This window comes from Genypterus blacodes, unplaced genomic scaffold (genome assembly GCF_046128005.1).
Source record: "Genypterus blacodes isolate CSIRO-AG114 ecotype Tasmania unplaced genomic scaffold, CSIRO-AGI_Gbla_v1 ptg000093l_1, whole genome shotgun sequence".
NCBI classification, from domain to species: Eukaryota; Metazoa; Chordata; class Actinopteri; order Ophidiiformes; family Ophidiidae; genus Genypterus; species Genypterus blacodes.
Window position 1 is genome coordinate 2,116,488 of NW_027466897.1, and position 24,146 is coordinate 2,140,633.

General features: G+C 42.7%; 1 protein-coding gene across 1 annotated transcript in view; it reads right to left on the reverse strand.

Annotated features, from left to right (window-relative positions):
- Positions 1-23,592, reverse strand: part of lrp1bb (low density lipoprotein receptor-related protein 1Bb) — a 173,737-nt gene extending 150,145 nt beyond the window's left edge. Inside the window, exons 1-2 of the mRNA XM_076159072.1 lie at positions 23,478-23,592; positions 7,285-7,422 (exon numbers count right to left, since the gene is read on the reverse strand). Of these exons, the coding sequence (XP_076015187.1) occupies positions 7,285-7,422; positions 23,478-23,592 (253 nt within the window). The remainder of the gene's footprint in view (positions 1-7,284; positions 7,423-23,477) is intronic.
- Between the last annotated feature and the right edge of the window lie 554 nt (positions 23,593-24,146).

The following is a 24,146-nucleotide window of genomic DNA, read 5'->3' on the forward strand; positions in this document are numbered from 1 at the left end:
TTCAACCTGCTGAGAAGAATGATGGAGCTGTATTACTGGTTTGTTGTTCCAGGCGAAGAGCATCGCTTATCACAGGCAGAGAAAAGTGTTTGTTTGAGCTGTCGTAATGAAAAGTTAATCAAGTGAGATAACCGAGTGCTGTTTAGAGACAGCAGGCGAGAGGGGCGGCTGCATGTTGGACCAAAAATTTCATTCAATTTTTTGTATATTTAAGGCCTGCATGTCAAAGTCTGTATTGAATTTACATTAATTAAGAAATACAGTACGTGCCAAAAGAGATGAACTCAAACACAGCATCTATTCTGTGTAAGGAGAGTTATATTTCACAGCATTCTTAGGATTATCTTATACCACATAGATTCTCTGTCAGTGTGAGTGAGATTGGCAGGTTGACAGGGGAAGTCCAATCAATTGTATACACTTTGTAATCAACCGCGATTTTCCAGACAGTGATTTATGTCGGTGATTGCGTATGAGTCTTTGTCTGCTCATAATCCTCATTCATTAGCCATTTGTCAGAGATTGAATTGCGAAACCGGCGGAAGAATGAACACAAATTAAAATGGAAGGGATTAGATCAGGATTTGGAGGCAGATCATTTTCGCTGGATTTGATCAAAGTATACAGATATGTAAAACAATCCAATCAGTCAGCGGTGAACCTGCGCTTGGCTCAGACAGCGGCTTTTTCACACCAGACTTTAGTTTGCTTCCCTCGTCTCTGCACCACACTCAGGGGAATGATGTCATATCAGATCTTAACTACAAGACGATTTGGAGTTGAAATCTTCATGAAATATCTCTTTACTAAAAAGATAGAGTGAAGGAAAGGAAGATTTATGCCACCTATTCTGCTCTTGTCCCAACTCATTCTGCTTTTTGGCAAGATGTTCAAGCTTTTATATCAGAATGTGTTGCAATGTGTCTAACCTCTGTATGGCATTCATTAAACTTTTCATTAGTTTGGGAACAAAACCAAACGATATTTATACTTACAAAACAGAAAAGGTGTTTAAACTTTGTGACGTTTTTTATGTGATATTTATGTTCTGGTCACCTGCCATTGAATTCCTGTATGTTCTGTTCTTGTTCACTATTAAGATCATGAAACTTTTATTTTGAAATGAGACACGTCCTGTAGTCACATTGCACTGTTTTTCATCTTTTGATTGACATGAGGTTATTTATGATGTAATGGTTTGGATCAGGCTTAGTGACAGATAATAACAAATCAAGATGTTAATAGAAGTAAACCTTGTGACCGACATGTCATCATCAGCAATCACCTTTTACATGTGTTTTCTTATCTTTGCACCAGATGATATAATTAATGAAATGATTTATTTTATGAGCAAAAATATGATAAGGTCAAATCCAAACGACTCCAGCCGGCAGAGCTGTTTTCCATTCAGACAGGGAAGATGAATTCTGAACTATTTTGTTTAGATTTGTACGACCCCATAACTACATAATTGCTCTGTTTTCATTGCAGTGCAGAAGCATTCAATCAACCATGTAAGCATGTTGTCATTTCAAAATACGATGATGAACACATAATCACAGACAAATGTATTCAAACAATGAGCAGTTAAAACAGAAAATGCTGTTTCATTATTGTGCAAAGTGTTTTTTTGCCAAAATGTCTGTAAATGAATGAAAAATGTACGGTACACTTTCCTCCCAAAAAAACAACAATTTGTCCGAATAAAAGAATCACATAAATAGTCCTCAACATTCTTTGTGACTTTGTGAAAAGGTTCAACAGGCCAATGTTCTGCTAATTGTTTCGCGTGTCAGGTTTTACACAGCTGATTTTGATTAGAGTGTCGTAAACCCAAACAACAAGCTGTTTAAGTCTTTAGCACGGATGCATAAAGTGACAACTCTGCTTAATTATCGCTGTTTGCTATCCACAGTGAGAGGTGGAGATGTGTGATTTGTTTTGAAAGATTCATTATTTCAGAAACCCCTCATGTCACTCGTCATTTCACATATGACTTCATCTCTAATGTTCACTAATTGCTTATTCTCCAGTACTTTTAAGGTGACAGATTGTGTGTTTCAGCTCTCAAATTACTTTTATCACTTTGTTTATGGGGGATATTTTGACATATTTTACATTTCACGCACGATTCGATGAGATTTTCTGAACCACTAATGGTGAATTTTAGAAAAAGATGGGAAAATTGATGGGAAAATTCCTCCACATTATTGTTGCTTTGCTTTGTTATTCCTCCATCAGCCTCCATTATAAAATATAACCAAACCACCAGCGTGCCTTTTGTCAAATAGGCAGGAAAGGCGCAGGTGTAACTAATAACATTAACAATGGCTGCATTCCATTCATGCGAGCCAGAGCCGGGGTCCTCATAGTGTTGCATGCTGGCTCCCTGGCACACCTAAATGGAACACAGCCCGCGATTAGTGTCATCAGCCACACCTGTGAAAACCCTCAGACGTCCCGGTGTTTTAAAAAGAGCGATGACGACTTACAGCCGACCGGTCTGAAGCCACAGGAGTTCGGCTGATTATTGTGCAGCGGCCTGGTGTGTCGGCTGTGCATTATTTATACGAGGTACCCACCAGGCATCATCTCTCTCTGAGCACCCCCGAGAGTTTTATGCTAGGAATAAGAATGTTGATGTGGAAATCCGGATTAATGAAACACGTGCATGGATTAGTAAACCGTGTGGAACGTGTTGCAAATGGAGCTCACAGATTGTAATGTTTATATGGAGCACTCAGCCAAGGTGTGTTCATCTGCTGCTGAGGGAGGTAAGACTCAGCCCTAATTTATAACTCCCTCCTCTCCCTTCAACTACCGTTAAACCTCTCTAACTTCCTTCTTCCAATTAAAACAAAATCTATAAATTAAAAGAATAAATAAAAAATTAAGTAAAATATTAAAATCCAATGTGAAATATTTAAGCTTGCCAAGAAATACAGCTTTTTAGATACTTATGTATGCTGAAAATCCAGCCTGTGTGGAATCTTTTTGCCTTCTGCACTAGAATTCAAAGCAAACCTCCACAAATTTGACCAATACTTTGCTGCACGGCACCACATGAAGATGGAGCAACAACGGATCAAAGGTGCACCCCATCAACTGTTCTCATCAAATTCAGTTTACTAGTCTTGGGGAGCAAAGCAAACCAGGTTTCTGTGGACGTACAAGGAGAAACTGCCACAGAAATAAAAAAGGAGCTCCGTGAGAGTGTAGACAATGGAGGAAAGGATATCAATTGTGTGCAGATCAATAGCACTTCAATATGAAAGGATCCATTCTCCTCCTTGCGCACACAATTCACGGACGTACAGCAGTCTCTCTATGATAGAATGAAGTGTTGATCCGTACGTGTTTGTTTGTTAGTTTCACACTATAGTCTGTAGAGTGGGAGGGAGGGAGAGAGAGAGAGAGAGCGGTGATGTCACTGGGGTCATTTATTGATCATACGCACTGTGCTCCTCCGACCAAGCGAGTGAGTGAAAAATCAGTCCTCTAAACAGGATGTCTGGTCTGCAGGACAGCAAACACAGCATCCACCGTGCTGCACTACGGAGAGGCTCAATATTTTTCAATCGGTGTGCACTGACACGGTTAAATTGAATTAAAGCTTAAGTTAAAGTTCAAAAGCTACTGGATAGATTATGTTTATGTTAGATGGAAGGACTGGTTCATATTCGTTTCGGAGACATTAAAGAACTCATTATTAATCTTCAGGTTACGCATCAAGTCATCCGAATCTCATCGACCTTGCTCTTCCATCCAAACACTGATGCAGTGCCTGAACATCCTCCGCAATCAACTTCTGGGACTTGTGTGTTTACATTCAAAACTGTGTAAAAAACAAAAATTCTGTGCTTGGTGCTCAGTGCGTCCCAACGTAGGAGTCCATCAGAGCATCACAATGGTCCTGCGGCCCCCGGCAGAGACTAGCCCACGCCACAAAGCTCAGGTTCTTAGCTGGCCTCAGCTCAGGCCGGCTTTGAGTGCAGTGGTCGATAAGCTCACCTCTGAAGTGTTACAGGCTATACAGTCAATGTGCATGTAGAGCTGTAGAGGTGGGTGATGATTCTCTGTTGGCCGTTACTATGGGCAACGCTTTTACTTAACACGTAGCAGCAGTCACTTAATTCAGAGTTGAGATCACACATATTGATTAGTAAGGGTTTTTATCTTGCAGTGATTAATACTTTAAGACAACCTATTGACAAAATGTCAAATTTAGTTTCCAAGAAACTCCAGACCCCAGGCTAAATAACAGAGTGGAGCTTTTAAGCTATTTCACTACAGGGGAAAACAAGTATATTTCTCCTATTTTCCCCCATTCTTAATCTGCTCATTCGTCCCAACTGCCCCAAAAAACAACAGATGACTCCTGAAACTTAATTATTTTTATTTAAGCCTGAGATTTACAGTATGCCACGATTCTCTAAGCCAGCAGCAGAGACGCAGAGACTTACTGTACAAACAGTGTGTTCAGGAAGCCCTCTAAACAAACACAGACAGGTGATTCTGTGGGAAACCTTGATCACGCCGGCGTCGCAGATCCCACAGCACGGCCACCAGCGCGTGATTAAGAACAAGCGAAGACACCTGAAGGTGAACCAGACCAGTTTGGTGGTTCTCCATCTGGGCACCTTCACACGGCGGCCTCTGGAGATGCGCCGCATGCATATTCATAAGAGGCATGAAGGGAGGAAGGGAGGGGGGGGAAAAAACAGGGTTTTAAGCGACCCAGCTGGTTGCCTAAAACTTCTTCTCTGGTGACCTCATTTTCTCCTGCTTGCCTGTGACTCTGATTTGTCCAAGAGGGACTCAGCAGACATTATGGCTGCGCTCACATTCCATGCCTTCGAGCTCAATCGCTAATTCTCAGCCAGACCCCCATGTTTTGATCTTGCCGGTTCATATTCGTGTTAGTAAGTGACTAACAACAACAACAACAACAACAACAACAACAACAAGACAACATCAGCTTTGTGATTTCTTATGAACGGCTCCATCCGGATGTATCTATCCCCTCATCTCTCCCCTCGTCGCTGTCGCAGCTGTCCTACCGTGTTTATTTGTCACTGGGCTGTGAAGTGCCAACACTGAATGATGACAACAGTGATATGCATATGTGCAGAGAAGTGAGACGTGAATTCTGATCTCGTAGCCAGACAGATCGGAAATGAATCAAAATGTAAGACCACGCATACAGCACAGCGGCTGAGTCTGATTTGTTTTGTTCAGCGATCGGGAAAAATTGGATCGGATCCGTGTCGCATCAAGTAAAGAAATAAATGATTTGCGATGTCACATATCAGTGGAATGCTCGAATCACGGCCGTGTCAGGCAAAGTGCAGACATGAAACAATCAGGTTACAATAAAGCTTGAGGGCTTTCCTTGTTCTTATCTGTGATTTGTTATGATCTGTGGTCGCTGCCGTCATCGCTGTTTCCCTTACATCCAAACTCTCTCTCTCTCTATCTGTGAGTAAACCTTTAACTATCACGATGACAACGGTGTAATTACAGGAGGAAGGAGATACCAGAGCCTCGGTGTCCTACTTGTAATTTCCACTAAGAGGCCTAACTTTAACGTTTCTGCCAGTCAGCGCTTTGCCTTAAGACTTAACCTGATATGAACGCAGCGTGTGAATCAGAGCCGAGGACTCGTTTTCCCTGCGTTGCTGTTTAGCCGACCGATGTGTACAGAGCTCAGAGTGATCCATTAATCCTGACTGTGGTGGTGTAACTCAGCAACAATGCAAGCAGCGCTAGATTAGCTAATTTGTGCCATTACAGATAAAGGTTTCCTTACATCTAATGCCCTCACAGTCGCCTCGACAGAAGCCAACAGCTTTTGTTTGTACACCTGAGGCAACCCCTGCTAAAAGGAGGCTTTGATGGGTGAAAACATTATTTTCTCATGCTTAGGCCCTTCATGTCATAAAGCCCAACAGCCTATTTGATTGGCCGAGAACCGTTTAAATCAAACGGCTCTGTTGACAGGAGGTAGTTGAGGGAGTTTGGTCCCGCAGCTATTTGTGGTGGTGGTGGAGAAACAGGAACATGTTGGTTTTGTCGGTGTAATATTCAGGAACTCGACACTTTGTGCAGCTTCTCCTTTGAGTTCATAATTTTTCAAACATGTCCCATAAAGATTGTCTCCCTCAACACAATTTACTTTAACTATACATTCAGAGGTGACCCGTATTAATGATGACAGCTTAAACACACACACACATCTGACACACTGCAATATGTCCTCCAGCTTTTAAATCAATATTAATTTAATCTCTAATTCTCTCCTCTCCGGCGATCTACCAAATAAATTCATCAGTGTATAGAGTACAAAGCTTTTTCGGTGGCGCGCCAACAGACTTTGGAGTCTTTTCAGCGGTGAACCAGAGCCCAGCATTCCCCTCCAGCCGCGCTCTCACACAGAGACAAAGCCCAGCATGACTCTTTTTTTCGTCTCCCAGGTCAGAAAAGGTCACAGTTTCTGCCGGGTAAAGGCCGATATCCTGCCTGAGCCTCATCTAATCAGAGGCAGGTACGTCCTTATCACTGGAGCCATGTGTCCAAAGCAGCTTGGATAGAAGGCGAGCAACAACACAGTCTTGTGTACAACACAACACCTGGCGCTACTGTCCCGCTGCGTTTCCTGCCCGCTCTGACAGGCAGGGATGATGCAGAGTCACCTTGGCAACCATTTTAACCACACAAGTAAGGCAGTGCCAGAAACCTAATCACTCAACAAAACATTGTTTCTTATTGACCATAACGTTTTAAGAGGTAGACAATGATAATCTGTGTGAATGAGGAAATGATCGTTTAATAACAGAACAGCATCAGTGGGGCTGATTAATTAGAGCTTTTACTGTTAATCAAATTCAAATGGAAATCGCAATTTAGTCACATGTGATCACCGAATCCTAAGAAGCTGTGATTAATTTAAATATATAATCACGTGATGAACGCTAAAAATGTTTTTGGTAGCGGCGGCCTGCAGCGTGCTGGAGTCATCACGGCAAACCTCCAGCTGCCCTGTGGGGGCTCGCCAGGAAGTCAATCCCCCCCACCACGCAGCGCATTACGCCTGAAGAGATGTGTGGATGTGTCGTGCAGCGTGTAATCCCAAAAACACGCGGGTGTGTGAGCCAAACACACACACAGCCAGGTGAGCCAAACACTCGGAGCATAGAAATGGTGATATATTCTCTACATTCTAATATATTTGACATAGGATCTAGTCTGTTAGACATACAGGTTGACTAAATCCTTTGCTCTTACCTCGACAGTGCACTCCTTCGTCATAACCGTCCTCACAGTCTTTCGCCCCGTTACAGAGTTTGTTGAAGTGAATACACTTCTTGGAGCCGATACACTGTATGTGATTCAGGGGACATCTGATCACGACCTCCCGCGCACCTGAAGCAGAGAGGGGAAATGACAGAGAAAGGGTTAGAGACATTACAAAACTTCACGTCTGAAAACCTTTGCATGTTTTTAGGGCAGCGACTTAATCCAGCACACGTACAAGTTCAACTTTAATCGCGCCCAAAATGGCAATGTTGTGCAGCATCTGCGTACATAAAACACGGGGAGGGAGGAGGCATAAAAGAGAAAATAGACACACACACACACACACACACACACACACACTGCCGCTGTTGCAATGTTTGATCAAGGCATGGATCGTAAAAACACAAATAAAACAGCATGTGTAAATGAGTAAAAGAATAAATAAAAGGATAAAACTGTTAAATTACATCTGAGTCACATAAAATGTCATAAAATGGTAGGCAAAAGCCTGGAACACAAAGTTCTGAACCTATCGTAACGTATTATCACCTTGTCATCAATGTCATCACCATCATCATCGGGGCCCCAATTGTATGCAAGTCATTCGTTGTAGCAGCTGAATCAGGTGTGTTTGCAGTTGATCGGCGTTTCAGTGTCTTCAAAACTTTTGATTGGCTCAATGTCGCCCGATTCAGGTAATTACGTGTCAGGGAGACGGGAAAATAGACGGCAATAGGCGGGCACCAAAGGGAAGCTGTACAGAAACCCCCCGCTGACGGAGAATACAGGCAGGATGTTGGGTTGTGAAGTCCGTCACAGATCAATAGACCATTTCCTCCTGCATGTTGCGACAGATCTCTGTTCAGTCTACAGTGGCTGCTGTGGTAGATGATTTGTCGACAATTATGGCGACTACACTTGTTGTTATGGGACACCCTTTAACTTAACTTTGTAACAGTAACAAGCCGATAGTTCAAGTAAGGTAAAGGTTTCGGTTTTTCCACACTTACTTCCTTTTTGAGACAACCAGCTTAGGAGATGCCAGAGTGTAACATGAATCATTCATGGGTGGACTGTAAAGAGCTATGAGCTATAACAATGGTTGTTTAAGCATTTGGAATATCACCAAGAGACCAAAGGCCATATGAGAAATATATGTGCATATATCACCCTTGTTTCTATTTTTTGCAGATGATGTCATTGTTTTCCCATGATTTTTTTTTTGTATTTCAAAGCGCTGATACTTACAGACCTCCTATGCATGGAGAGGAAAGAGCATATGCATATGCAAATGTATTTATACTTCACAGCGTTGTTCTTTCCACACAGCAGATGTGCGGCACGTCGCTTCGCGGCCACGTAGGCGAACTCCTGTAACAAACTGCCCCAATCTCCCTGTGCCAGCCAGGCAAACAGGAGAGCAGCTGTTTAAGGATTCATGAGGCACATAGGTGACCCTCATTCATGTGGCAGCCACGAGAGCACATAAAACACATCTGACCAGCGCGCAGCACTGTAAATGTGTCACACATCCGCCACCGACACATTGATATCAATTACTGATGCGCCACTGCAGCCACTTAATGAGAAGATTTATCACCCACGTGATGGTATCGCTAACAATCCTCGGCGTTCTCCTAAGGCGAAGGAACTCACATCCCAGCACGCCTGCGCCATCCGGACGAGGCAATTATTTTTCCACAGCGTTCCTTTTAAACTTTGTAAGGTAAGACACAATTAAGGGGGCTATCACAGAGGGCTGTCATACACTGCTGATTTAAGGGAGGGATTCAAGAACGAGTAGCAGTTTGATCCATGTTGATAATAACAAAACAACAGCCGTTCCTCCAGGGAATTGTATTTCCTCAAAAAGGTTAGCAGGTAATCTTCCTCTCTAATACACTGTATATTTCATAACTTCTTTTCACTTCACAAGAAGTAGGGATTCGTCATATTTCATAATGTATTTATTCAAGGCAATTATGAGTGACCTTGTCTGGGAGACGTCATGTTTCACACATGAGCAAACCGTGTTTCAGGCTTCAGGCTTTTCATTTGTCATTCAGGATGCCCTTTGAGATGGCACATGCTAATGTTATTTACTCGAACTTCATTTTAACTCCTTCATCACTTATGAAGATGCTTCAAAAAGTGAGAATTGGGTGGCTGAGACATTTGCACAGAGCTGTCAAATTGAGGGTTGAGGCCCCAAGCGGCGTTTTGAGCATTCAAGCATTTGCAGTACATAATCACTGCCATTTACAGCTCTTTTTCTGTGTCATATTGGATTTTCTGGAGCCAAAGGTTATAACAAGCACTTCACCTCAAGCTGCAGAGGACCAATAGCCTCTGTTTATGTTTCTTTATCGCGGTAAAGACGAGCGGCGACAGGCTTGCAAACAATCAATCATTTCAGGACTGTAAGAGCCCTGGAGACAAGCAGGCACAGAGAGAAGCCAGTGGAGGCTTTTCCCCTGCAAACAGAAAAGTTAACAATCGCTGAAATAATTGTGTTGTATCAAAAACCCCATATGTACATAGCTTTGGATAAAAACATCTGCTAAATGACGACATGTAAATGGAAATAAATATAAATCACACATTTGCATTTTCATTCCTGCATTAAGGGCAAAGTGACACACACCGTCACACAACATTCAGCCTAATGCCACACCACAACACACGTCCATTTGGCAAATGTGCTATTTAACACCCAGCTGTAAGGGTCTCTGACAACGTAACAGTGTTGTCAGCCTCTCCCCTTGCTCTCTCTCCACATGGGCCCTGATCTAATGTGATGAGGGGAGGGGGTGGCGCATGAATATTCAGCAGCTATGATCTGTCATGCAGGGACACACAGATGGTCTCTGAACAGCTGAGGTGCTCAGGCTTCCACTGTCAGCTTCCTCCACTATTGCAGTATGCGATGCAGTTGTTTGAACACACAGTGTAGGCATTTAACCTCGTGTAAAGAAGGAAGACAAATGAAAGGAAAAACAACCATAAAGTGCCTGATGGGGGTGTTTGCAACCTGTGCTGCTTTGATGTACAGCTCTATAGACCTCCACTGCAGAGATGGGACACCATTTGATGATGATGATGCTGTGAAATGTCGACTAATGTTTATTCAAAATCTGTGTGCAATGTGTGCGACGGGCTTGAACTCTGGTGACTGTGAAGGCCACAGCAGTGATTTGCATAATGTTCACGCTGATCAAATGATTCAGTGACATTCCTGCCCTGAGGATAAGGGCACTTTTATCCTGGAAGAGGCCACGCCTTTCATGACAGGAAAACATCAGCACAGATTGGAGGTGATGATCAGTATAACTACTCTCTGAGGGGCCGTTACAGTTTGTCCCAATCACCGCTGATGTTTCACAATAACAGGTGAAAAGTGGTGGCAGGCAGTGGTTAGTATGTTTACATGCACGCCAAAACTTCAATTATGCCCTGATTAAGGCATGAAAATCATTATATTGCAGGTTATGGTCAATGTCATGTAAACACGGTGATGCAAATGAAAAGTAGCATGAATGGGCAGAAGCTTAATGTGAGTAGCAGACCTGGGATATGTGATTGTGAATTGATTTCTGAGCAATAGTAAGAAGCATTTCCTCACCGAGCAGTCTTGCCATAGTTGAAAAAATGATCAGAGTGGTGTGTGTGGAAACATAGTGAATGAGACAGTGAAGGAGTTAAGGCAATGAAATTAGCCATTACAAATTGGGCACAAACCAATACAGACAAGCCACAAAACTAACAGCATATTGATGATGATGTACACATAACATCACCATGTGAACACATTCAAAATCACATTATAGGATTCTAGCCAGGACCCAGTACAACTGCAACACTCAGGAAGTAAACAGAGAGGAGCTGCTGTGATTCCTGCTCTGCATTCACACCAGCCTGGAGTCAGTCTCTCTCCCCGTTTCCTCTTTGCACCTATCCGTCTTCTTCCCACCAGCCAAAGAGACAAAAGCTGTTCCAGTTCGCTCTTAAGAGCACTGTTAAATGCTTTTATTCTTGCTTTTCACACAAACACATCAGAAAGCAATTGAGTGCCGTGCAGGCAAGGAAGAGTAACATGCAACACAAAGGAAGAGAAATCGATGGCAATTTCAGTCAATTTATGTTCACTTTACAAGCGATGAACTGAGGTCAGAAGAGACCATAAAGACGGACGGACAGACTGCACATATGATATCTCCCATTCTAATAAGACAATTATCAAGCTGCTGAGCACATTCACACAAACCTTTCTCCCTTTCTCTTCTTCAGGTGAATATCTACTGCAACTTACATCTTCCCTCTCTGTAATTTCCACTTTCCTGTGCTGTCATATTAAATGCATCACCGTCACCTTTGTTCCCATTTCCCATTCTGCCTTTCAAGCAGAATGCAGCACAGGGCAGCCGTGATCTATAAATTCAGCCTATGGTTCTTTTTCCACCTGCCGGTCTCCTGCCTACAGTGATTTTCGAAGCAGTGAATCTAATGTGAAATGAAAGGATTCTACAGTGGAATTGCCATGATTATGTTTTTATAACAGTAATCACATTAATCAGAGCCTCTCTGCCAGTTTCGGCGAAATGATGAATTCTTGAAAGAAAATAATTGAGACCCTCACAGTTGGGGGTGCTGGTTGATCTCTTCTGTTCAGGGATACATCACACCCCTAAGATATCGTCGGCATACATACCAATAGATTTAATCTTCTCATTTCATCTTCTTATCTTGTGGCAAAGTTTAATATTAAATCTGCATCCTGACGTCTTGAAAGACTCCTTGTTTTTCCACCGAATTCCCAGCTTCAGTACTTGGGAGGATGATACATTATCGAGTTCCAGTTAAAGCTGCATAACAGTGGTTCTCCATCTCTTTTGTGGTATTGTCAAAATTACAATTATATAAGGCATATACTTGGAATACATTAAGTGTGGATAGAGTTCACTTGAGGCACAACAATCGCGGCTGATTACTGAACAAGTGGGAGAATGTACCTGAATATCACACACTGACCTCTCCATGCAAATGTTGATTTTGATACATGATGCAACCTGTCTCCATAGAAACTGACCTTAACTCTCCTTGCTTGAAGCACTAAAGCACTAATGACCAACATTTCAACATATAAGATGTAATACAGAACACACAGCATCAGATTAAATGTGTTGCTAAGGTCAAACACAATTACTCATAAACACTTTTGACCTTTGACTTAAATGAGGCATTACTATGACATTTGAATGCCATGTAGTTGTGAGATGAATTTACCATAAATGTAATTGGTATGAAATGTGGGTGATCAGCATTTGCATTTGCTTGTTAGTGATAATTCAGCCAATTCAGTTGATTAATCAGTTTGTTTAAATGGAGATGTTTGATCCCACACATTCTACAGGCATCTCTCTCTCTCCCTCTCTTCTCTCTAGCTGTCTCTCTCCCTCTCTCTCTCTCTCTCTCTCTCTCTCTCTCTCTCTCTCTCTCTCTCAGACACACACACACACACACAAACAAACACACAAACACACCACAGACACACACACAAACACACACACACACACACACACACACAAACAAACACCACTCCAGAATCCAGTTACCTTTCCCTGACCTTTACACAGCCTGACTGGAGCTCCACATGACAAACTTTGGGAAAGGTCTTTGGCCATTCTCCCTTCAACAGAGAGATGGCCTTGCTGCACACAGTGTATGTGTAAACTCTATCTACCACGAGAAGGAATAGAAACACAAATATCCAGAGACCCTTTTCAAGGGACAGGTGGTATCTGAGAGAAATGACTAACAAGTACATGTTTGCTACTGTTTGTGTTGACTTTCATGAAATATATGACAGTTACAGAAAACATAATACTAGAAGTGACACTACGCTGTGTAAAATGCATGATTTCTGTGGAGCTGCTGGTGCATGTGTGTGGCTGTGGCTGTGTGTGTGTGAGCTGAAGTTACTCCGAAGAACCGTGACCTCCTCACCTCTCTGCCGATATCAACAGGGTTGTCAATTTATCTCCCAGTATGAAGCAGAAATGCTTCAAGTTGGAGGCTGTTTGGAGTTTGTGATGCCTGGGCTCCAACGCCGTGACTTGAATATCTAATGTGAGGGGGATGATATATTTATAACTGTCACATAAAAGTACTGCTGGAGGGCCATTTTCACATATCTCAGCTTGATTTGGGTGTATGGGCTGATGGTACCCAGCTGTGTTCTATAACTCATCTCTCAAAGGCAAACAATCCCCGGTCTAAACAAATCCTGGATGCGAGGTGATGCAATGCTTATCTTGTTACGTGTCATGAGCAATATGCATCATCTGAAGAGTCTGACAATGACTTCCGATAGTTCCATGGCAACAAAACTCAAACTCCCCTGCTGATGTGTGCCCAGGTGCGGTGCAAGGTCATAAAAAAAGCTTAATAGAAATTATGAGCCGCATCACTTGTATTGTAAATATGTAAATTCGGTAACCACACATCTCCCTCTCACATTCTTCTCTTCATAAAAGGGGCAGTGACCTTAACATGGACGCTTTGTCTGAATCTTTTTTCCCTCTGTGACCTTTGCATGCTTGACATATTTGAAATGATTCCTTCAACCCAAAAGATATTTTTTGTGATATTTTCCAACATTTGCAGGGTTTTTTAGAAAGCATGGCCTCCAGTCTGAAGAAAATTTAACAAGGGCTATCAAACAAGGACAGCTCTTGAGTGAATCGGTCCAAACGTTCTACATGTACAATTTTGCCACAAAGGACCCCAAATTGTAGGAGGAAAATGGCTGGAAATCTAAGTTGGCACAAATGGGTGTAGCCGATATCGAGGGATGTAAGCCGACCATAGGGTTTTTGATGATTGGAATTGTGGTTGAAATGATAAAGGCTGAAACGTTTTTGTCAGATTCCCTCAATCTTTGCATTGATTTTGGTGCGTTGAAGAGAAACATCATCCTGCCTGACATGCAGTTTTTATATAACGAGAAGGGTTGGCTGGGCCTCCCACTAGCAGGCAGAGGGAAGGTCACTGTGCTCACCTCAACTATGTGTTCACATGCGGTGGTTACATTTACCAAGGTAACTTCAAGTGAAAAGAAATGTCAGATTCATCAGTAGGGAGTGTTCCTATCCAAAACGCCAATAAAATGCTACTGAATGCCACAGAGAGAGACATGATGTATATATAGAAACACAAACAAAAGATACACAGCCACTTCTGACACCTGAAAACTGCCAGCAACCACGTGACGGGGTACTCGGGGATTCAAAGAAAAGCAGAGCGATGTGAGTTTAAGTATACCAATCTTTGCAGTAAAAATGTCAGCTACTTTCCACAGTCACATCATCATAGACAATTCATTGCTTATGAACCACCCACTGCACCATAAACAAACAGCCATGGGTGTTAACGCTGCATTATGATTGTTGTCTGCCTCCCTCATCTGATTCTCATGTTTACTTCTTTGACTTTCACTTTTAGTTTGCTTCTTCTTGCTTTTCTTCTTGTTGATCTGAACACGCGTGCACACACACAGCATGCAAACCAATATCTCAATGCTTATTGCAAGGATAATTACTTTCTGAAAGGGCAAAATGTGTTGTTTGTGATCTCAGTCTTGGTTTGCAAGTAGCTTTGGTTTGCTCTACTAGTAAATCCTGTGGTTCATTTGTTCTGTATACTGTGTAACTACAAATGTTTGCTTTGAATCAGGTCTAGTGAGATTGGATTCTATCTAAAGAAACAATAGAAGAGAAACCAAATGGCATGGCAACCCATGGCAACAATGAACATGGAGCTCACGAGCAACAGACAGAATGTTTGGCCCTGCGGTCTATTATCTTCACGCACCATATGCAGACCGCAAAACACAAACAAAACACTGTACATCATCACACACGTGTATTTACTGTCACACTATGCCATTGTTGCCGTTTGTACCTGGGCACTGGTATCAGATTTGAAATAGAATAGAGGTTACGCGATAGAAATAAGTATTTTGGACCACAGGGTACGGTGGCAAACAGCATCATTTTGTCTTATCAAAGGTTAACCATGTCTACCAAATAAAAGCGGTGCGAACAGCTGTTACACTGCTTGACAAATTGACTCTGATGGTAATGCGTCAAGAAAGGCAATAACCCAGCGATAAAAAGAGATGGAATGCCACTAGCCATTGTAAACTAAAACATGGATCTATAACACAAAGATTTCACAACCCACAGTTCCCCACGTCTGCAAGGATAGATTCTCTCTCTCCATGGCTGTGGTCGCCTTCAGCATGCTGCTATCTCTGATACTAGAGGCACCACGCCTGAGGGTGAGAAGGCTGCACAGAGAGCTACTGTAGATGTGTTGGCTCTTACTCGGGGATCGTGGATGCCTGCATGGGTGAGGACACAATCTGTGGAGATAACGTGTGTTTCCCCCAAACATTAAGCCCTCCCGGGAAACGAAGCAGGTGAAGACGTCATGTGTCAGACAGTCGCTGCGCGGCTGTCTCAACCCCTGCGTGCTCCTCACCGACAGCGGAGTCAAGGACGGCAAGAACACGAAAAATCGGGGAATGACAAATCGGGGAAAAACTGTAACTTCCCTGTGCAAGAAGACACAGTTTGCAGTAGAAATGTGACAGATTGCTGCTTGCTCCATGACGCCTCATGCATAATTTTCCTGTTTACAGAGCTGAACAGCCCCGCGGACACCTCATTACCTATGTGAATTAGCTCAGAATTCTCTCTAAATTAAACAGAGTAATAATATTTAATCAAATCCATTTGAGGGGGGGGGGGGCAATGTCACCAGTGTGCAGTGAAATGAAGCTGTATGTTGGCATCCATGACACTGGGGCTCTACTGCATAATAAACAACCGATACAGCAGCGTACATGCGGCTGTGATCGGCCTCTGGACAACCTGCTGAAGCTGTACCTCAGACACACCACAAACAAAAACAGCAAAAAGCCAATTTATTACTATTTGGAGAACAGTGACATAATTAGTCAGCAGAGATAATTCTGTGGCCAGCCATTATGCAAATGAGCCAATATAATTGTTCTGGGGCCACATTCTAATGAATAATACATGCAGTATTTTGCAGTCAAGGCTAAATGCAATCGTCAATGGGGAGAATGATCTTATTGAGAGAACAATATAGCATTGTATATCATTGGCAGCTCTGCATCAAAGCAAAGAAGCACACCGTTCTCATTCTGAAGAGGCTTTGTTATCTAACTCAGAGCTATTAGTGTAATTAGTTTCTTAGGTGCGGCGTGAAAAGAGCAAAAATGGTATTGAAAATCTTATTTTGTGACAAATTATAGTCAGTGTCATCAGCCAACATTTCACATAATAATCGAAGCCCAAACCATCAGGCAGTAGCCCACCAGAGCCCAATGTGATTTCACCCAGGAAACATTGATTTAGCCGTTAATAGACCGCTTTCACCTGCCTCACAGTGCCTGTTGTAGAGTATTCATGCACATTAGAAAGTAACAGTGCTGAGAGATGATTTACTATGATTTACTATGCTGAGAGATGATGAAGTACATGTTGAGGGTTTCTAATGAACAAAGGCAGTAATCGGTGTGTTTGTTCTACTTTTGCCATCTTTATGCTTCATCCTCACAGTTGTGGAGTCCTTGCACCCTTCCATTGCACTTTCGCCGAGACCGTTTGTGAAACAGCATGGGCTTAACAGTTATGGCTCCCCCCCCCCCTTTATTTTACTGGAGACCCCAGAGGAACTCTTTAAAACACCCCTGCCTGGACCCACTTTGAAACTGCCGTCGTAGACATTAACAGTTACAGGCGACAGCTAACCACATTCGCGAAGAGGGAAGAGGGAAGGTCATGGGTCAGTCTGCAATATGGCTTAAAATCCTGCGGATATCACGAGCTGACCATATATCTTAAAATAAAATAAAATGTGAAAACTCTGACAAGCCTTGGCTTCAGATTCAATTAAATTATAATAGTTATAGTGCAAAGCCATGACCTTTGACTTTATTTATATTTTCCAGTACGTAATGAATTTTCGGGGGACAAATTGGTGTGCTGGCCATAGTATAAATCATTTGATCATGAGGGAGTAGATAAGTCATTTTCTGCTGGAAGGCATTTTTAATGAGGACCGTGGCTAGAGTGGAATATACACAGCGAGTGGGAGGACATGTATTTTTCTCAAAATGGCCTCTGGCTTTAAACCAACTCTCTCAAAATAATCATTGGACTATGACCACTGTTTATCGAGTGGCTGTAAGAGACGGTGTGAGCTCCTTCCTTTCACTATCTATTACACTGCCCATTATTCAGGACTAATAAATAAATAGTCAACGTCACTGATTCATCTGAGCCAAGTCCTGGAGACTGTCAAACTGTGACACCAGCGGCGCTCGTGACAGCGATGTTACAGGTCATTATTCTAACTGAGTGATGTGGCACTGATGTGTCAGCTGTGTTTGTTCTTATTTGAAGCTCATGGCTCTGTGATGCTTTGTTCTCCACTGCAGCAACATAGCAAACTTTTGCACTTTGATGACCCAGTGAATCCATGACAGCAAACTAAAGGCTAAAAGGGCAACACAAATTCACTCTCACACTAATGGGATCTCTTAAGACAGTCATGTGTTTGACTGCAGGGACTGAGACCGTGGCCGCATGCAGAGAGGCTGTGTGGCTGTGTGCATTTCTCCAAATCTTTGTTTAGTCTCGATTTCACATGGAGAGGAATCAAAGCGAACCAAAACATATCAACAATCAACAAGAAGTCATGAGAGAACATTTACTCAGCTCACTGGTCAGACTTGTTAGGGTGCAGGAGTGAGAAAATCAAAGCAGGGAAAAGTTTTTTTATGCCAGGATAACAAGGAATAACAATGTCCCTTGAAGTCATCATTTGGTACATATAGCAAAGCAAACCATGAAACTGCTCCACATGATGTGAGGAAGATGAGCTGCCACCAAACAGCTTGAACAAAAGAACGGCGCACATACAACCTTCAACTGAAAATGTGTTAACTTGATATGTTAGCACCTAAATCAAACAATAGATCACTCTGTAGATGCTTCAAGTTCAGTTTGGTCTAGTTTGGATAAGATTCACACCGCAAACATTTTGTTCCAGAGTGTGTTTGTGAGCAGACCAATCAATCCAGTTCTTTTGGTCTGCACTTCAATGTGATTGCTATGTTCAGACCTGCACAAATGAAGCGTACTGAAGGGGAAACAAACCCTACTCCCACAGAACTGGACTAAAACAGGTAGTTGTGAAAAGAGGTCTCTTGCCTTTGATACACAAATCACATATTGAGCAACATAAAAGCACAACGGGTACCTTCACATGGTAGAAATGTCTTCAAATAACCAAACATAGGGCACAAACACAATATTTGCTGTATCTGGTATAGCAGATGGCACGAGGCAATTTAGAGTTCTCCAAAATGCAGAGACGAAGAGGGAGAGAGGAAATTCAAATCCTTCTGTACGTCCTGCTGTGAAAACAGCAGATTTGTAATGACTGCAAATAAGATGCATGTACGGCAGGTTAATACGTTTGATCTCACCGGATTGGAACTTTAGCGACACACCGTATCTCAATCTGATTTTTGCACTGGCAAAAACACAATCTGAGCTTTCTAACGCCTGAAGCGGCTCTTCACCTCACGTTTAATGAACACGGCCATGAGAGGGCACAAAATCAGCTAGCCTGACACGCAGAAGTGCCGCTGCGTGCCCTGCAGGGTTATATCTCAGCATGGTGAGAGAGCAAGAGAGCAAGAAAAGTAAATATTACGTAATGCAAAAAGGGCGCCGTCCTCCAGCTCAATAACAAGGTGCTACGCTACATTACCCCCTAAACCTCCATCCTACTCGCAGCCATTCTCACGGGAACCAGACACATTTGTGGTGAATTTATTTCAATATGGAACTTGCCAGATAAAATACCCTGCAGGATGTTGATAGGCAGAGCCTAAAATACAACGTCTATAGTTACAGCAGCTCAGGGCCCAAATATCGTCAGCAGCAGCATATTCCACAGGGGGCTTCGCTCGCTACTTTGAAATGTCTTATTGGTAATGTGAGCTTAATGTACTCCACAATCAGAATAAGGGAAGCTCACTCGCACAGACAAACACCAGGCACTCGAGTCCATTTGTCAGAAGCTCTCGATGTACTTGAGACTAACAAAGAGACAAATGCATAAATGTACATACAGCATATGCTGAAGGGATTATGTATCCCATCTGGCCTTGGAACACCTTGAAATCCCCCATGATGAGCTGCAGGACGTGGGTAAGGATCAGGACATCTGGGTTACATGCTGGACCTGTTAATTTCGCAACACAGGACTTCTATGGTACAAACATCTATACACCATCATAACTCCCCCCACGCACCAATCTGAGACATGATTGACAGTTGAGGTGGTTATTCCCCTTCTGGTAAATTGTGGCGTTTTTTGAGGGCTCAAATCAGATTCGGTTTCTAGGGGCTACAGAGACATGATCTCTCTTCATGCGTACTTATGAGGATGTGATGAGATTTCTGCCTCCAAAATAAAACATACTGCAGCTTTTAACAGAAGCTATGTGACTCAAAGATGTCAACAACTAAAGTAAACATCCTGCACACCTGGGTCATTGGAGGGATTTCACTTTTTTCACTCTCTGCAGGGAGGAGATTAGCTCACTACAGAGGATCCGGAGACTAAAGGCACAAGGAGACGGAGCCTCCCCTGTTGACACACGGGAATAAGTGGGAGAACCCCAGAGAGAGTCGTCTTTGAACAGTTCTTCTTCCCGTCGCCTTGAGGACACCGAGATCAACGCCAGTGTTGATTGGGTCAGGCCAAGCTACAGGCATGAAACGCAGCCGTGGTGATACTCTGTGGCCGTGTTTTTGAAGGCAGCCGCTGACCCCTTTTATTGTCTTGTCCTCTGGGAGCGACAATTCAATCAGAGGATTCAGCCGTCTCCATTTTCAGCAGACTCGCAAAGCTCTTCGTGGCAACACTACTGAGACCGGCCAAATGTCCATGAAATCCCTTTCTGAAAGATTCATGAAGGATTTAAGTTCTAAGACGCTGTTAGTAGGCGTGTAGCATCGTCGCTGGGAGGAGAGTTGCATGCTGACAGCCCTTAACGCTGGAAGGTTTAATGAAATTATACTAAAATTATACAAACAAAAAAGTAATTATGGTTCCTCTCCTTCATCTCCAGCTCGCAGCAGACAGCCGATCCGTCCGTCTGTCCCCTAACAGCCGTGACATTTAGACCTTTTTCTCATCATGATGCACAAACTGTGAAAGTGATGGGAGGCAAATTCTCAGCCTTTTGACTGTAACGCTCTCCACCCAAGGTGTTATGCATCCTCCTGACAAAAGGAAAATTTCGAATTTTGATTGCATACAGCATTTGCTTGAATGACTCCACATTGAATCACCACTTTTCTGGGTTTTCTTTAACCATCATTAGAGTGCAGGATGTTTCCACAGCTCCCCGGATAACCATCATCAGCTGTCCAGTCCCTTGAGACCTGTGGCTGTGCGGATAAACCAGTCCCTCATTCTATTCTCTAGGTAGTGCAATCCAAGGCCACCTTCCCTTTCCTCCTCCTCCTCCTCCACACAGCCCCTGAAGATGCAGTGATTACATCTCTCTGACCAGCACAGAGGAGCAGGGAGGAGAGAGGCCAATGGCAGCACCACCATTTTTATAGTCCAACAAGGAAGGACTGTAATGTATTACCTTGCCTTTCTCTTTACATAATAAATTCCACTGAAGTGTACATGTGTCCTAGAAATATGCACACTTAAATCAAAGTACTGTCGTTCCACACACACACACACCTTCACTCCTATGTGCTCTGATTCCAATCTTCACTTTTTCTTCCAAGGCAAAAGATGTATTTCTGCACAGGTTATGGCAGCACGCGCCATCACTTAGGCAGGCAGGAGCTATTCCAATCCCTCCTTCTGTTTGCAGGGCAAAGCTGATCTAATTCCCCTTTCTATCAACACATAATCCATGATAATGCGCCGTGCTGAATTCCTAAAATGAATATGCAAAAGGAATATGCAAGGTCTTTTTTTCTGTAGGCATTGTAAATAAATAGGAGCCAATGATTTAATCGAAACGATAATGAAATAGCTTGTGGAGATTACACGACTTGGCCCCCAGCAGCCTCGGTGGAATCTACTACATTAAAATGTGATTTAAAATGAAAGAGTGTGAGATCATAGGTGAGGGTGAAACAAATCTGAGATGATATAAGAAATCTGCTGGGAAAAGGAAGCGGAGCCCCTAAGGAACCCAATTTATATTCTTTGAATAAAAATATATCCTCAAGGTCAACTTAAATGTTTACACTATAATATATACACACACACACACTCTCATAATTACTCTTAGTTCACTCTACTGCCGGGCTGGAGCCTCCTGTTAGATTATTCCAATAATCCAATAATTGGTTGTTATGTTAACCACTGTTTAAATTATTATTCATCATTTTTGTGAACAACTACAATATTACTATATATATACAATAATATAATTATGTAGAAGTAGGCGTATATACAGTATATGTGGCCTGAGGTGACTTGATTCAGGTTATTTAAGGAACAGGTTCGCTGCAACACAATTCTTCCATTTCCCCCACATTTCAATTATTTTGCCACACTTAATTCAGCACAACCGCTTTTTAGACTACACAGATTTTAAAAATAGGTCATTATTTAACTTAACCACACACTTTTAGTTTGCGTAAAAGTAATATATGATCTCAATCTGGGAGTATGTTGTAAGAGGAATGGGCTTTGAGGAATTATTAATTATTATAATTATTAACAATTATTGATTTTCACATTTCCCATCAATACAGTGAAATCACCACCTTAAAAATACACACATCCTGATCTTAACACCCCCACAAAGACTTAGTAAATATTGTGTAACTTGTGTGTTGTGTCCAATCAGTGCACAATTCACAGTTGGACACTAAAGCAGGAAGTAGACGCTGACAAACAATGAGATATAGATATGTGAATAGCTGACGTCAGATGGAGTCGGAGCGAGGACTCTGTAACGCTGACACTCCAGGGAATGCGTGAGTGTTCTTCCCCTCAATTTATTCCCAGCTAAAGCAGGCGCTAATCTAAACACCTGGTAATGAGAAGCTCTTTCCTGAGGAGAAAACATAGATATATAATAATATAAAAGAGCTAACACAACAATTAGCATAACCGAACATGACAATAATCAACACCTACAGAAATCAACTTCGCTAACAAACTACCACGCAAAATATTCAGCAGCACATGGCATAATATCCACATTTACAGTCTCAGGAAAATATCTTTATGCTGTTTTGGGGCTCTGATAGATGGAATTTAAGGATTTAAATTGGAAATATTGCAGCTCTGTCTGTGTACCACAAACAATCTATGACCCAGCCGAGTGTAAATGAATAAGATCTAAAAGCATTCAAGCTGCAATCAATCCTGGTTCTCAGATCTGACTGTGATCTCCCTTCAGATTGTTAATGCAGCACTTCTATGCTCATTTTAAACCAGACCATTAGGGGTTTTATGTGATTCTGGCCTTGAGGAATGAGTAGTAGTTAGATTGATGTACTTTCTTGAGAGCGCATAAATAAAAGTGCGTGCTTGATTAAAAAGTTCTGACAAAGTTCAAACTGTAGAATACGCAGTGTAGAAAAACACCACGGCTATGGATGTTTCAAATGGAAACAGCTAGAAAACTTCTCGGTTACATATTGTGGACGCTGTGGGCCATTACTTGGGTTGGAATTTGCTGTGTGTTGTAGCTTCAGGCGATGGTTGTTTCACCTCAGCCCCGTCTGACCCCACATGTACCCCAGCCTCACTTTAAATGTAGCAATGAACGAGATCAGTCATGTTCCACCGCTATGTGTAACCTCACCCGGCGAACCCAGACTGTATACGGGGCCGCTGACATTAATAATTTATAGAACTCAGGCAAGAAACAGTCTTGGTGCTTCAATGTAAAACTATAAGGGAATCAATGTTAATGCATGTGACATTGTAATGTAATCATGTAATCATGGTTGATCACATGAGATGCTGTGGCTTTCGAAAATGAGCTTTCTGGCATGTGAGCGGAATGGATGGAAAATGGGACTTACAGGTGCTGTCGCTTTCGTCTGAATCGTCTGGGCAGTCGGGCTCGCCGTCGCAGAGCCAGGCCTCGGGGATGCAGGTTCCTCGGTCATGACAGTGAAACTCCCCTACATCACACATCATGGCGTCTGAATGGGGGGATGGGGAAAGAGTGGAGAAAGAGAAGAGATGCAGCATGAAGTGATGGGAGCGAATGGGTGGATCATGTGTCATCAGAAAACATGAGAGGGAGTGAGAACCAACATAATGGAGGTTGGGGAAGTAGTATTGATCCAAACTAATTAGCAAACGATCCACATGCCATTGCAGCTGCCCTAGCAACCACCAAGAACACAAGAGCAACCGCCCCAGACACCAGAGATCTCACCCCAGCAACCGCTCGGGACACCAGAGAACTCGCCCCAGCAACCACCCCAGACAACAGAGATATCACCCCAGCAACCGCCCCAGACACCAGAGACATGACCCCAGCAACCACCCTAAACACCACTGCAGTTGCCCTAGCAACCACCCAGAGCACAAGAGCAAAAATAGCAGCTGCCCCAAAATCCTTTTGCAATCACCCGTGCAATCACACAGCACACCATAGCAACTGCCAACCTTAAGAAAATGTAAATTCTACCTCATAGCAATAATCAATATTATGAATACTAATAATGGTCTTTGCCTCGTTT